Below are 16,183 nucleotides of genomic sequence, written 5' to 3' on the forward strand. Positions count from 1 at the left end.
TGGAGGCATCTGTATTAGGAATATTATTTTTCCATTACTGAAGGACAGGTTTCTATGTAGTAGGAGGTCTGCTGTTTTTAAGTGTTGAATAAAGATATTTATCCTAAAGCTTCTTACCTTAATTCCAAAGTTGTGCAGTTGTCTTGCAGCTGCTAATCCTGCTGGACCAGCCCCAACAATAATGACAGATTTCTTTTTTGTTTTTAAAAAAAGAGAGAGAGAGAGAGAGAGAAGGAAAGTAGCAAATGTTCTTACAGAAGAAATCAGATGGTGCAAAAACAAAAATCAATCATTGCACATTATGGGTGACATCTGTGCTCCCACTGATTTCAGTGGTGTGGGATCAGGCCTGTGTCCTCTAAAATAGTCAATGATAACTTTGAAAGGCATGATTTGTTAGGGTTCATTTAGTGTCAGCGGAAGGCCAGTTATTGCTTTGGGGATACTAACTGGTTTATTTGAGGCCTTTAAAAGCATTTGTCTCAATTTACTTCGACTAAAACAGTGCTGATAAAAAGTCAAGCAAGTTAAGTGACCTAGATCAGACGCACCATGTATCTTGTAAGCATCTTTGATCACAAAAGGCATTAAATAATGAAAACTAGTTTAAAATACACACACACTTTTCATTTACATGTAGCATAAAATTGTACTTGGCGTATCTCCTAGAAATACAGACATTACAGCACATATTCATTTCTGATCTACATTTCAGTGTTGTGTCACACAAATTGATAGTCAGATACAAGCACTCTTTGATCACAGTTCTTGAAGGGGGGGGAAATGAATCAGCGTTCATGTCACGCTCCCTGTGAGCACCTGGTCCGGCCGGGGAAGCTAATGATCAAACCAGCAGACCAAATTCGGTGATGAATCCTGGTCATGTGCACCTGAGGCACGTTGCGCATACACTAAGACGATGACAGTTCTTGAAAGCCATGTTTTCTAGCGTGGGTAAACAGGGGTGAATTGCTATGCTAGGATGTGGAGGAAAGCAGAGTGTATACCATGGGTTTATAAAACAGGTTACAAAGTAGTTCCTCCCTGTCCATAATAGCCACGGAAACCATAGGCCTGATGTGTCCACGGAAGTCAATGGGAGTTAACACTTTGCTACCAAGAACTAAGCTAGGTTTAAACATGATCCTGGCTAATATGGTTGGAATTACAGATTGAAACAAGAGCCCAAATGTGAAAACAGAAATTAAGCAGCAGCATATTCTATCTACTAATTAACGAGAATATTATGGTTACCTACATTGTGGTATTCTTTGGGAAGAAGATGTTGGTCAGGACTGACTGACAAAATCCCTGTATTAATCAGCCCTTTTCTTGCCATAAAATAAAGTATCCTCTCCATCTCTTGCACACAGCGAATACGCACAAGCCCCCGCACAATGATGCGATGAGTACATCTGTGAGGGGTCAGAGCTTCCTGCATTTAGGGAAACAAAAACAAAATAAAGATGTGTTCATACAAAATGTTCCATGCTTTCCCATGTTTAAAACACATTTCAACCGTAATTCAGATGCTGAAGTTTAACCTCTAATCAAACAGGTTACTAAGAGAGATTAACAAAGAGTAAAGGTCAATTTTGTGTCCCAGCCAACTGCAGGGAGAGAACTCTAGACCATTTGATTCTTCCAATTCTCCCAAACAGAGTGAATTAACACAGAACAAATGAGATAAGAGTACAACGGACCTCAGCTACATCCATGCCTGCCAAGTACATTTAGGTATCGCAGTGATGCTAGATAGTCAAGCTTTTCCACTGAATGTCCTGTGGATCCACCCAGTAGAGGTTTGTGCAAGTTGTATGCTACTCCAGCCAAAATAAAAACAGGATCATATTCAAAAATTGTGTATTAAGAGACCCAAGTCGAGAAGTCTTAGTTTTGAGAAAACCAGTAGGGCTTCTGATCTCATTTATACTACTATAAATCAGGAGTAACTCCAATGAAGTCAACTGAGTTAAATCAGTATAAACAAAGAGAGAATCAAGCCCACAACCGTGTCTGCGGTCACTTGTGCCCCTGCAGATATACTAGAAGGTGGCTGTGAGACTCCTATTCACTACATGGTGTTTGTGTTGCAAATAACATGCTCAATCTGGACTAAGTTTCTAAACTGCTAGAAGCTTTGATATTCTGCTTTTCCTCCTTAGTCATCCTCAGCTGTAGTTCTGCCATAAGCCTGTTCTCACGTTTACCCACGTGTCAGTACTTACCTAACATTCACATAAACAAGAAGTACTGAAGTGCCCTAAAAAGCCATTTAGAAATATTCTGAAGCTTCCCTTTACCAAGCTTGTATAGGGCTTTCATCTTAAAGTTGGAGTGTTTCAAAAACATTTGAAGATCACTTTAAAGGAAGTTTCTTGGCATTATTAAGTATAAGTAATTTTTTGTTTAGTGCTGGTTGTTTTGTTTTTTTATAATTTTTAAAAGTGCAATTACTGTGTCTAATGAAGATTCTTCATAGAACACAGACTCTAGGAGGGCTCTTCTGCCTATACTTCTTGGAGGCAGTGCCTTAGAGCACATTATTTGTAAATATAAAACTATACCATTAACTCTCAGCCTTGCTTACTTTGCAATTTGTGTACCACAAAGACAGGATGAGGTTTCTCAAAGCTAGGTACATGGTAGGATCTCGTGAATATTCTGGGAACTCATAGAGCTCATCTAATTCCATGACATCTGGTCTCACACAGAGTGCTTTACCACATTCATTGGGCTGGTAGAAGGGCTGGAAGTATCTATTCATCCCTGAAATGGAATAAAGACAGGCCGTGAATCAGTCATACTCTGCTGTATCTACTAGTCGGTTCCTGGCCAGTCTAAGATTATACACTGAGCATGCCCAATGACCATCCTCGGGGTGGTAGTGAGGAAGTCCTCAAACCTCTGACAACTCTAAGGATTGTCCCAAGTTTTCACTGCTTTATTCCCTCCTCCACCCTCCAAGTCCTGCAATGCAGACATTGTCCTTCCAGCTGAAGAGATCTGGACCTATCCAGGTTAGAGTGTTTTTTTGGCTCTCTGGGTAATACACCCAGGTGGGACAAATGGATGCAGTAGAAAGAATCCAGGGCAATAGATGTTCTAGTCTAACATTCAGAAAATTCTTTGTTCTCTCGGAAATAAAACATCATCTTGAAATGCAGAATACATTGAAGAAGAGTAAGTTGCTAGACAGTCTCTGACATCAGCAATTCTGAGTACATGAATTTTAGAACTATCACAAACAGCTAATATGAAAATAAACTCTTTATTCATAAATGATTGAAACTCTTGTGTTTTCTGAATTATTGCCAATAATGATCTTTTACATTTCTAAAGCACCATCTTATCCAAGAATCTCAAAGCACTTTACAAACATTAATGATGTAAGCCTCACAGAAGTGCCGTCAAGTTTCTAATCTTATAGAGAGATGAAGTGATTTGCAAAGGTCACATGGAAAAATCTATATCAGAGTTGGGACCAGAACCCAGATTTCTTGTCTCAGCACCACACGGCATTAACCTCAAGACCATCCTTCAACCTAATGTGCAGTATAATGATTCAGTTCAAGTAACTGAACATGTAACATTCAAGAAAAGGATACAAATCTTTGCAGAGCTGCGTCATGTAAACAGACCACCAGTTTTCAAAATGTGGGTCACGACCCTGTTTTAACGGGGTCACCATGATTGGCTTGGACTTGCTGGGGCCCGGGGCCGAAGCCTGAGCGCCACCTCCTGTAGCTAAAGCTGAAGCCCAAGGACTTTAGCCCTGGGCTGTGGGGCTCAGGGTACAGGCCCCCTGCCTGGGGCTGTAGCCCTTGGGCTTCACCTTTGATCCCCCTGTCTGGGGGGAGAGGGCTTTGGCCTTGGCCCTCCATCCAGGGCAGGTTCAGGCTTTGGTCCCCCCTCCTGGGGTCATGTAGTAATTTTTGTTGTCCGAAGGGGGTCGCAGTACAATGAAGTTGGAGAATCCCTGAAATAGACACACGAACAGCCCTTACCAGCTACATTAGGTGCACTCTTTATGTGCTCTAACTTCACAGCGTTGGATTCACCAAGTAATCGGTTAGTGCTGGTACAGGAGGGACTCATGCCTACGCAGTCTGGATAGTATGCAGACAGCAAAGGAGCTGCCACACTGTCTTTAAGCAAAGGAGGGAGGATGAGCATGGAGTACCACCAATGGTCTGAAACTTCAGCAACTCTCTGGATGGAGGAGAGAAGGCAGAAGAGAACAAGCATCAATACTCTGAACACATTTGACTTGGTTTTTCCATTTTACCCCTCAAAACTCAGACCTGAGAGCACTAAAAGCACTAGCCGCAGAGACAAGACAGTTTAAATCACACAGACATTTTTCTTCCCTTTCTCTCCCTCCTGTGCCTGACTTAGAAAGCGTGAACTATTGCCATGTGCATCAGAAATGAATCTGCCAAGAGCCACAACACAGCATCCATTTTGCAAGCTAAAAAAAGGAGACATACTTCACCACTTCATCCAGACTAGGCATTTTTAATTGTTTCTGATTCAAGACAGCTGAACTTAGGAAACTTAAGAGGCTCATGGCAATACATAATTGATCAGTTTCATTTACATTCTTCCCTCCCTGCAACAATGAACCTTGTCTTGCAGATCTATAGTTACAATGCAAAACAAATACAGATCAAAAAGCTTAAATATGTAGGCAAGCTTATACAAGTGTTAACAAGAATTAACCTGAACAAATTGTGTGGCATAAAGGAACTGTTCATACACTTGCCAACTTTGGCTTATAGCACATGATGTTGTGCAGAGAAACTGCAATGCACTGTCATGCCATTCGTGATGGCATCCCAGTCTAACCAAAATATAACGCCACACTTCAAAACAGTCAAACCTTTGCAATAATTGCAAAAAATTACAGTTTACTTTTTCACATAGTACGAAGACAGTTTACGAAACAGGACACTAGCCTGAAAGAAAATGGAGACCCCCCCCCAAAAAACAGGGAATTTTCTGCCCAAATCTGGATGGTTAGTGCAGGTACTGTATGCCATTTTTGCCCGATTAGATCCCAGAATCAGGAGCAGACCTAGAATCAGGGCCTTAAGTCAGAGACTATGAAAACCACACCAACATTTATACTAAGAGGGAAGAAAAATTAGAAGGTTGAAGTGTCAGCCCTTCCCCATTATTAAAATGGATCCTTCTCCAGATGAGGCACAGGCAATCTCAATTCCTGAGGCTGAAATGCACACATGCCAAAAGACAACGCTGCAGTTGTGATCTCTGGCCAAGAAAGGGGAAAAAACCACCTACCCCATTCCCAATTTTTCATCCCACTTTTACACTATAGAGCAAATGAACCGTCATGTACAGACAACTCACCAGATCCTCAGGCATGGAACACTGGTCCGAGCCCTCAATCTGAAAGAGAAATTTAACTATCTAAAGCCACACAAGAATATTACATAAAAGAAGCAATCAGACTCTGGTACAACTCCTTTAGACTTAAAAATGTATTTTTTTTAAAAAAGAGTGCTCTATTTTAAACTTTCATGGCACAGATAACTAAAATACGACCATATGGTAATTATTTTTTTACAGTACATAATATTAAAAAATACTAAAAAGCCAAACACCACAGATAAAGTTCCTGGCTGATTGAACCAAATGGCCTTGGCTATCTAATGATCCCACATTAACATATACATAGCTGTGGGGTTGAGTGGAAACAGAGGAGTTTCAGCTTACATTGCATTTCAGTGCTCAGCAATACAGATACATGCACATGTGAAGAGGCAAGTATCTGCAGCATTGCACAAACATTCAATAAAATCATTTCCTGTACATGCACAGTATACTACTTTCATATTTATACTAAAGGCACTTGTCCTCAATGAGCACTATGTCAATAGCAAGTTGTTTGTTTGAACAGCAATTTCAGAGACATCTAAAAGTGTCTCTGCAAGTGAAAAAAGTGTTTCACGTTAAAATTCCACAAAACAAAATAAAAAACAGCCAGATATAATTTTATTAGATATTCCAGGAAGATTCCATGAGAAAATTCTCTTGTCCAAAGAATTAAAGGGTGAACTCCTGGTCCCATTGACATCAATAGCGCCAGAACCTCACCTTAAATGTCTGAAAACAAACCCGCGACAAAAGTCCTTCCTCAACCATAACTCTAGGGCTGCTAGTAAGATACTACAATGACTTTTAGGAGTTCACTATCTTCCTATTAAATCTTAATCCTTTCATTTCAGTTGTCAAGCACAGATGCACATTAAAAAACTAAAAAAAAAAAAAAGGACCATTGGACATTTCAGATGTTTTGACTAGTAAAAGAAAAAAATCAAACCAAAAAAGGATATTGGAAAGGCACATACATATTGGAAGCAGCGACTTTTGTGGAGACTGATCTCTTAGCATTTTGAAACATGATTTTACAACTAATTGCATGAGCGTTTCTACAAATCATGTTTTGGATATTGCACTTTCATCACTTTCCTGAGGGAAACATTTAAATTGCTGTAGAATACAAACTATACAGCTCCTACGATCATCAACTCATCATTCTAACAAATATAAATGTTAAAAGAAAAAAAAAAAAAGCCAAGTTAATGACTATAACAAGAGAACCACCTTAACTGCAGCTTAAGTAGGGACAAACAGTGTTGCTTTTACCTTAGTAGAATTGTTCAGTTTCATACCACATCGGTACGTTTTTGCTATTTGTGATGTAAGCTGAATTTCCTTTGTCAGCTGACGCCATTTCCCACACTCTGGTTTTGTGCACTGCACCTAGAAGTAAAAAAACAAACATGTTTTAACTTGAGCTTGATCTATAATCAGAGTCAATTACATGATGCAACAAACACCGGCACAGGAATGTGATAGGAAATCTACTTTAGGACCATAACTAATGGGTAGGTAAGAAGGAAGATGCGAGGGAGTTATTAAATACATTATTCACATAAGGTGAAATTCGCTCTCATGCAGAGGACCAGTACAAGGGTTATGCACAGTTTAAGCCTACTTACTCCCTATGGGTTTGATGCAGATGGCCAGGACAAGGCCTATGAGCCACCTAAGCCCACAGGGTGTAAATAAGACTTAAGCTGCGCATAGACTTTGTACTGGTCTTCTGCATGAGGGTGAATTTCACTCATAGGACTTAATTCCATGGTGTGTTCAACACACAATTCCCACTTATTTCATTGGGGCTTGGAAGTATGCAGTACATCTCAGGATTAAATCTATATTGTCCATTGCTGCCTGAACTCTCCCTTCCATTCCACCCCCATCCAGTGAAGGTGTACTCCCTTCCCGTTCATTTTACTTACCTTCCGCTCCCTTATGGCTGGTTTTCTCCCTCTCTCTCCATTTTCCCTAGTGCTACCATCCTCTTCGCCATCACCACCTGCCCACTCCTGACATCTGCTTCCACCTGAACTACATCCTAAATGCTTCCTGCTGCCCCAGTAATTAGACTGACAAACAGAGTAGTGCATAGAGAGCACTTAGCCAAGGATTGGGAAAGATTTCTGACAGTGGAGAAACTGATCAGGATTGTTATCTGGAGTCTGCTTTATCCCGCCTCCCTAATACCAGAAATCCTCCTAGAGTCCCAGAGCAGAACCTGCTACTTGATCTTCAAACACTAGAAACTACTCAAAACACACACACACACACACACACATATACACAGCACTATATTCCTTACCCAGTAAGGAAGTTGTTGATCAGCCATGAAAGCTTTAGGACTGGGCTCACTTTTACCATTACTGGTCCAAATCCTTTTCCAAGCAGTGTATTTCTCATAACCATCTTTATGACTAAGAAGAAAGTTAAAGTAAATGGCAAGCAGTTAGCAAGTGGGCTGGTCCAGTCTATTTTAAAGAACAATACTTATTCCAAAAAATCATTTTTAAAAAGAGAGACAGACAGACACACACACATAAGGCTGAGGATAGCACTTTTTTAAAGACACAAACGCGATAGCAATCAGGGAAGTGTGTAGGCCTACATTTCCTTTCGATAATAAATACAGGGGCTAATATGCAAGGTTGAGGTGAACTACAGCTCAGCATATAACTGCCATATTAGTCTTTCTAGTCAGTAAACTTCAAGCATCAAATTCTTTGACTGATTTGGGATACTTTGAATCTGAAAGGCACTTTGTAAAACTAAATTCCTATCACCCTCATCTAGATTTACTCCAAGTGTATTTACTTAAGTTAAAATTGGGCTTGCTTATAATTAGGCTTGACAGAATTCAAGTCTATTTTTTTGTGTGGTAATTTTGACAGATAATATCAATGTTTATTAAGTACTTTTTTCTATTTTTATTGGTTTAAATTTTCACAGTTGTGGGAAATTATAGGGGGGTCAGACAATAATTAATTAATGACAATAGACACAGATTTAAAAAAGTTAAAGCTTTATAACTGTTGACAATTTGTGTTTTAACATCTCATGTCAAAATATACAAAATAAATATCCTTAAACCAAACTCTAACAAGTTCTCAAGCAGCATGAGTCTTACTTTGCTTATCTGTAAATTTTGACTCCCATTGACGGAAACAGTTTTTCATCGATTTGTGTGTGTATGGTGAAATTGACATTTACTAACATTTACGGATAAAAATCTAATTCTTCCAAGCCTACAGTGTACCTTTAAAAATAAGAAAGACTTTGAGTTATTTTCCGAAAGAACAGATTCACAACTCATTACTTGTTGGTTTTGTTTTGTTTATTTACACTCTTTTCAAAAAGCCCTGAACACTTTTAAAAAAAGTCACAGAAGAACTGACATACGGCTCAGATTGCCACTTTTTGGTTGATAGATGGCCCACACACCAGCTGCAGTTTGTGCAACTTACACTCAGCAGTCGCTAAGTCTCACTTCAAAATAAAGTCAGTAGAGAGGAAAAAGTTTAAAATATTTGTTTCAGTAAATGAGACTGTACATTTTTAATATCCAATCAATCTCTCCAAGACTTCTGTAAACAAAACATGGTCTCAGTAAGTATACCTTCGATAATAGTGATCAAAACACTCATTGCAGAAATGTTCCCCACAGGAGAGATGATACCATCTAGATGTGTAGCCATTTTTAGCACACCTAGGACACAAGAAAACATGTAGACTGCATTATGACACTTAAAAAAAAAAAAAAAAAAATCCCATGGACTCTGCTTCATTTTAAAATTTAAAGAAATGTTAAGGCCAGGGCATGGCAGAAGAGAGTTTGATACTCTGCTGTTTCTTTTTATGTTTGTACAGAGCTTTGCACAATGGGCCCTGGCCTCTAAGCACTGCAATAACAAAAAGAGTAATAAAAATAATTAAAAATAATTTTAACTGTATAAAAGATCTCATATTTCATCATGAGCAATACAAGATGCAAAGGTGGCAAAATCTACGTCATGTACCGTTTTATAACTTCTCTGAGATTGCAGCAGCTTCTGTTTAGTATGGTCATTTGGGCATGCTCTGAGCCAGATCTCAGAAGGTTGCTGGACATTGATAATTATTACTCTTATTTATACTGTGGCAACACCCATTTACTTACACACAGGAAAACACAGTCCCAGCCTCAAGGAGCTTACAATTTATTTTTTTTTAAAAAAAGCAAAAAAAAAAAAAAAAAAAAAAATCATGGGGCATTTCCTTCGAAAAGCCCAAATTCATAGGTTGATTAAACCAAAAATACAGAACTATTTGCTGCTAGGTCTAGGTCTGTGTACGTGAAATATCTATTGTCCAATTATTTTCAATTATATAAAATTACTGATTTGGTTGCTATTTTAACCTAAGACAAAAATCTATATAATTACACATTGTAAGTGTTCGTTCTCTTTTATTGTCACATTTATATAAGAATTACTTTCATTAGACAAAGCAATTAATCCTGCATTCCTTATTCAAGCAACAAACCCAATTAAGTCAATTAAATACTCCTCTAAAATTAAAATTATGTGGTAGCAAAGCACAATGGTGTCTGAGCTGGCTAGCCATGAAATTATCTAATTTCCCATAAGTAATCATATGGAAGTATTTTTAAAAAATAACACCTACAAAATAAGACTTAAAAAATGATTAAATTGTCTTAATTGCCTCCTGCAGTATTTAAAATCATGGTTTCCTGGGTATCAAATCAAATCATTCCCATGGTTTCCTGGGTATCAAAAGTCCCATATGCCACGTACTCAGTTGCCAAAACTTCCAGCTTTCCTGTGACAACGTTTATAATGCAGATATTCCCTTTCAATATAAAAAGATGCAATACACACACAATTTAAAACTTGGAGGCAGCATAAAATAATTGTATATAATAGCCAAATTAACAGCACAATATTAGACGGGGAGGGGACAGTGCCACATACATTTAGAGTAACATGCTGCATATTATAAGCCCGGCCCATATAGTAATGCTTTATTTCCACATACCTCTAAATTCAGAATGTTAAATTAAAAAAGTACTTATATAAAAGTTGAACAGGAAGTTAGTACTGAGTGAAAACAGGATGTTATAATGAAAATAGTTTTGTAACCTTCAGAGCCAATCCTGCAGACTCAGCACATTAATGACAGATTAGAGAACACTATAACAACACAGTAATAGTATAGGAGAGTATATGATGGTTTCATTTTGTGTTTTGATAGGGAAGCTCTTCTGTGTATGTTTCATAAACACACCCTTAATTTCAGAAAAAAAAAATTTGTGCCAGAAAACAGCAGATATGCTGCACTGACAACCCTTGTCCTTGAGAAACGTTAATTCAGGATTGGCAATACACTGCAAAAAGTCATCTGCAAAAGATGCCGTTTGTGATGATTCACTAGCACTCTAAGTCTACAACCAGCATTACATCTGTACCTCTCAGTTTTGCCTGTAGATTTAAGAGATTTTCTCAAAAACATAGGTATGTAAGTACAGGACGACAAACCTTTCAGCAGCACTTGCAAAGCAAACAGGACATGTTGCAGTGCACCCAGCTTTTTCACATTTTCTATATTTCTTCTCTGATGCGTCATCATCATCCTCTGCCGCTTCAGCCGCCTTCTTCTTCACCTAATAAAGAATAGTTAGAATTGAACTCTCATAGGATCGGTGACTGGAAACAACAATGGCGCTGAATTTTCTACAGTGCAACACCCAAAGATTCCATTGTTTCATCATTCAGGGCACAGCAATGGCTAAAATAATATAAATCAGATCTCTGGAATCCATAGCAGCGAGGGACAACTTGAAAACTGTCAAGGAAGGTCAGTTTTAAAGATCCAACAATCTTCGCAATGTCCATTTAATTTAAAGGCTTCTTGATTTAGTCTTTTAATTGACACCCTTAAATAATTTATAAAACAGGGCTTCCAGTTTAAATTAATATTTTCATTCCTTTGGATCCCAGTGTTTCTAGCACCATCATTCTAATCTCTCTTTAAAATTATTTTATTGCACAAAGCCAATCAATGTTAATCTACGTTAATAAAGATATTGCATTCTACTCCTAAAATTTATAAATTAATTTTTAAAATAACAAAACTCCAATACAGAACCATCCTCCTGGTCACTCTGGGCATTGTGTGTCCAATTTGTACGGTCTGTCTAGGTCTCAATCCTGCCACCTACTCTGTATGGCTGTATCCCAAAGACCAATTGACTTTACTTTCAAAATACAGCCAGTAATTATTCAAACAGCTTTACTACAAGTGGATGAACTCCAAATGGTCTGACCCATCCCACCCCCCATGGAGGTGGAGCCCACTGCAACATCAGAGCCTTTGCCTAAATTTACATCTTGTCTTGTCCAATACTTCATAAGTGCCCCCTTCCTGTCTTTTTCTGGAGTATTAAAATGCTCTCACCTTCTCTTTGGACAATTCCAAATACTTCTCCTCTGTTTGTGATAACTGGGTACTGCCCAAAAGGGTTACAAAGGGGAGTCCTTTTATAATAAATGTTAAACAAATGCACACTCCAAAAATCATTTCTATGAAGCTTTAAATATATAATTTTTAACACTTAAGTACCTGTCTCCCAGAACTCCTCAAAGGAAGGTTATCTGGAGACTGGTCCAATGAGGATGACTTTTTTTTTGTTCGTACCCTTCCAGTTGACATTGTATTATAGGATCTGCAAAATGAAGTCAGACGATTGTTAAGTAATATGACAAAATGGTTTGGTTTGAGAGAGTGGACTAATTAGATTTTACATGAACATTCACCATCATCAACCACCACATTGGTCAGCGAGAGTTAGTCAAGCTACACTCCTTTATATCCATTAATGAAAAAAGAAAAGAAAAAGTGGGTGGGCAGGAAAGAGGAACAGTAACTTTATTTTAAACTAAGCTCAATGTGAACATATAAGAGCAGTTCCTCAAATAGTGTAAATCAGCATAGGGACGGTCTTACTCAGGCATTACTTAATATTACCTCAGTACGGGGGACTGATTAGATGACCTGTTGAGTGCACTTCCAGCCCTTCATTTCTATAGCTGCATTGATTTCATTGGACTTAAGCTGATTTGCACCACCTGAAGACTTAGCTGATAATTATAGTTCAGAAAGTGAATAAGCATAAGCTCATAATGCAAGCCTTATACTGTTACTCTCAGTGACACTGGTCCTACCTACTGATTTATGGGGGGCTGAGGAATTTGGATTGTATAGTAACTTTTAACATAATGTATTTGAACTCTTATTTAATCTCAAGTCAAGGACAAATTAAAAGTATTCCGAGACTTGCACACCTTCCTATGAACATACTTGTTCATTTAGCATCTAGAAAATTGTAGTTGCATTGTAATTATATGTTATTATAATACTTTATACTTTACCAGTAAATGCATTGTAGCATACATTATAAAAATAATAAAGTCTTAGTATCTTGAGGCTTCACTATAATTCTCCCTGATTAAATCTTTGATTGGAAGTGGGGAAGAAATCACCATTTATTGCACAAGTTATAAGGTGTGCAGATCTTGGTGTATAAAAACATGCTGCAAAAGATTTTAAAATATGCTATTGTCAAATATGTCCTTTTCTCCAGGGAGTGAAGTACAAACAAGAGGGAACACAGGAAAAGAACTGAAAAAGAAAAAGACACAAAGGGGAAGCGGTACCATAGAAAGATATCTATATTAATCCACTGACCAAGAACTCAGTCTGTATTATTGAGATATAAATGTGACAATCAACTATAACCCTATGTAGTTCGTAATATCTATACTTGTGAGCCTTTCCAATAATCAATCACTGCCATTTCTATATCTACCATTTTTATATTATCTTATTATGAGGCACTAATTGCCACTGAAATGCTCATAGCAATTTCCTTTTTCGAAGGCATTTAAGGCTGTGGGTATGTCTACACTGCCCATATTACAGTGTAGCTGCGGCAGTGCTGTGATGTGGGCAGTGTAGACACGCTTTATTGCCGAGAGAAAAAAAAATCCACCCTGAACGAGGGGTGATAGTTTTAACGCTGGAAGCGCGGCTCCTGGTGTTAAAGTACTGGCGCTTTTCAGCCCTAAAACTTTTGTTGCTCAGGGGGTGTTTTTTCACACCCCTGAACAACTAAAGTTTTAGTGCTGAAAGTGGCAGTGTAGAAAGTTTAGTTAGACAACGGGAAAAGACAATGGGTGTTCATACAATGAGATTTGTTTATTACTAAGTAAACTTGATGTGATCAACTAAACCAACACACTGACCTCACCCTGAGGTGAAAGGATTAGACTGAAGTGAGGAAAATCACACTAATATCTGTGTAAAGGGAAAGGAGCTTAGACAAACCAAGGTATTATCCTCCTTTTGTTTATGTAGAAATGTAGTCTAACCTAATCAATTAGAATAACATAAATAGAAGCTTGGTGATCTGTAGTGAATTGAAGAACAATGTCACCACACCACAGGTGTACTGAGCTGGGTAACATCACACCTGCATATAGAAAAAACACAGTCTGTATTTTATGGGGCTTTTCCAAGGGCATGCACACACCTCTCTGTGACATGGTGCTGTTTTTTCCTGCAACCTGCTTTCAGGAGTGGGGTGAGACTTGTATATCCTTTGTACAGCCTTACTTGGTAACAAAGCGTAATTCCTTAGCCGAGAAGCCTTTGTCATACATGGCTAGACATGTCTGTTTATAAACTATATTATTCTGAAGAAAAATTACCAATATACATTGAGTTTGGTGAACCTGACTTGAACTGGGTACTTGACTATTGTCAGCCGGACAACTGCTGACTAGTGGACCAGAAGAGACAAAGAGAAGAGAAGGTAATTCTTTCTGTATACAGCAGGGGTGGGCAAACTTTTTGGCCCGAGGGCCACATCGGGGTTGCAAAACGGTATGGAGGGCCGGGTAAGGAAGGCTGTGCCTCCGCAAACAGCCTGACCCCCACCCATCCAACCCCCACCCCGCTCCTTGGCCCCTGACCACCCTCTCCTGGGACCCCCTGCCCCTAACCGCCCCCCTGGAACTCCACCCCCTATCCAACCCCCCTGCTCCCTGACTGCCCTGCCCCCTATCCACACCCCTGCCCCCTGACAGGCCCCCCGGGACCCCCGACCCACCCACACCCGTCTTCTTGTCCTCTGACCGCCCCCTTCCAGGACCCCCGGCCCTAACTGCCCCCCCAGGACCCCACCCCCTATCCAATCCCCCTGCTCCCTGTCTCCTGACCGCCCCCCTCCCCGAACCTCCACCCCATCCAACCGCCTCCTGTCCTCTGACTGCCCCCCAGGATCTCCTGTCCCTTATCCAACCCTCCTCCCCCCACAAGGCTGCTCAGAGAAGCAGGACAGGCTTATTGGAAAGTCTGGGAGGTGGGCGAGCACAAGCCATGCTGCCCGCATGGCGGCGTGGCTGCTGGGGAGAGGGGCCAGCAGGGGAGGGGCCGGGGGCTACCCTCCCTGGCCGGGAGCTCAGGGGCCAGGCAGGACGGTCCCGCGGGCCGTAGTTTGCCCACCTCTGATATACAGGGTCACAGACATGGAGAAGGCGGCTGCGGTTATCCTCTGCTAAACTGTTTGGGAAGACCATTTAGGGCACAGATAACCCTTCACAGCTGAAGGGTACAAGGTTACTGTTACAGAATGGCTGGCATATTTATACCAAGTATCAAGGAGGAAAAAAAGCAATCTGTTAAGATATATAAAGAACTCATACTTCTGGTTATACAGTCTGCTGCTTATTGGATCCTGCCACTGGTGAAAAGGTTTAAAAAAAAAAAAAAAAGGTGAGTAAGCTAGTCTAAACTCCATTTTCCCCAAACGAGAAGTGGGTAAACTCTGTTTACTCACATTTACCCTCAGCTACCCTACTGGATCCTGGGGTGGGGAGGGGGTATGCACCCCCCCCCCCAAAAAAAACTTCATTTCCAGTAGCAAATTGTTCTATTATTCTATGCTAGACTTTACATTTATCTTATTATTATTAATAGTAGCCTTTTGGCTGCTAAAGTAACTCTGAAAAGGAGACATTTATGATACATTAAAAATGTCACATGATGTGACAAAGTATGTTACATACTACTACTTGGGAAAATATTTCAGAGTTTAAACATACAGTGACAACTAATTCATCTGAATGACATGGGGATCATGACATTAATATGATAAACAAGATTTTGGATAATCAAAAATTGTATATACATGCACACATTTAAATGTATCCATTATTGAAAAGTTGTTTTTAAAATAAACTATTTAAGAAAAACATTCAAATGGAGTTTTAACTAAAACAGGTCAACAAAACCATCTGACAGAATATTTCAACCCATTAACCATAAAATGGTAAAATTAGCATATTTTAAATGTTATGTCATTATCTACAAGTATTTTGCAAGAGAAGTTCCCTTTTAGACACATGACAACATAAGCAGCTGTAAGGCAATGTGTCAAGGGTCCCTGTACCAGCTGGGGACAGCCAGTTTGAGGTTTCTCTTCTAAACCTTGGGGTCCCGCAGGCTCCAAAAAAATCCCGAAGCTACAGAGCACAGGTGGGAACTGCAAGAAGAGAAATCTATCTGTGCTCTGCGGGAGCTGGTTTCTGCTCACCTTGGATCCAAATCACCCAGGAGCCGGATATTAAACTAATGTGTCCAAAGCACTTCCAACCAGAGCTGCAATAAAGAGAAACCATGGTAAGGTCAAGCGATAGACCCTCCCGGCAAATGATCCCTG

The 16,183-nt window shown here is 39.5% G+C and overlaps 1 protein-coding gene across 4 annotated transcripts in view; it reads right to left on the reverse strand.

Annotated features, from left to right (window-relative positions):
• The window catches only part of KDM1B (lysine demethylase 1B), a 38,335-nt gene that overhangs the window by 21,525 nt on the left and 627 nt on the right, over positions 1-16,183 (reverse strand). For 3 of the 4 annotated variants that reach the window (XM_037893064.2, XM_037893065.2, XM_037893067.2), the window contains exons 2-12: positions 16,058-16,122; positions 12,025-12,127; positions 10,941-11,065; positions 9,023-9,112; positions 7,712-7,823; positions 6,673-6,789; positions 5,374-5,412; positions 4,008-4,212; positions 2,591-2,769; positions 1,259-1,435; positions 118-192 (exon numbers count right to left, since the gene is read on the reverse strand). In XM_037893064.2, the coding sequence (XP_037748992.1) occupies positions 118-192; positions 1,259-1,435; positions 2,591-2,769; positions 4,008-4,212; positions 5,374-5,412; positions 6,673-6,789; positions 7,712-7,823; positions 9,023-9,112; positions 10,941-11,065; positions 12,025-12,114 (1,209 nt within the window). In that variant the 5' untranslated portion in view covers positions 12,115-12,127; positions 16,058-16,122. Of the gene's footprint in view, positions 1-117; positions 193-1,258; positions 1,436-2,590; positions 2,770-4,007; positions 4,213-5,373; positions 5,413-6,672; positions 6,790-7,711; positions 7,824-8,533; positions 8,663-9,022; positions 9,113-10,940; positions 11,066-12,024; positions 12,128-16,057; positions 16,123-16,183 lie in introns of those variants that run through there. The other variant, XM_037893068.2, reaches the window with a different exon arrangement.

Source organism: Chelonia mydas, chromosome 2, assembly GCF_015237465.2.
Source record: "Chelonia mydas isolate rCheMyd1 chromosome 2, rCheMyd1.pri.v2, whole genome shotgun sequence".
Classification (NCBI taxonomy): Eukaryota; Metazoa; Chordata; order Testudines; family Cheloniidae; genus Chelonia; species Chelonia mydas.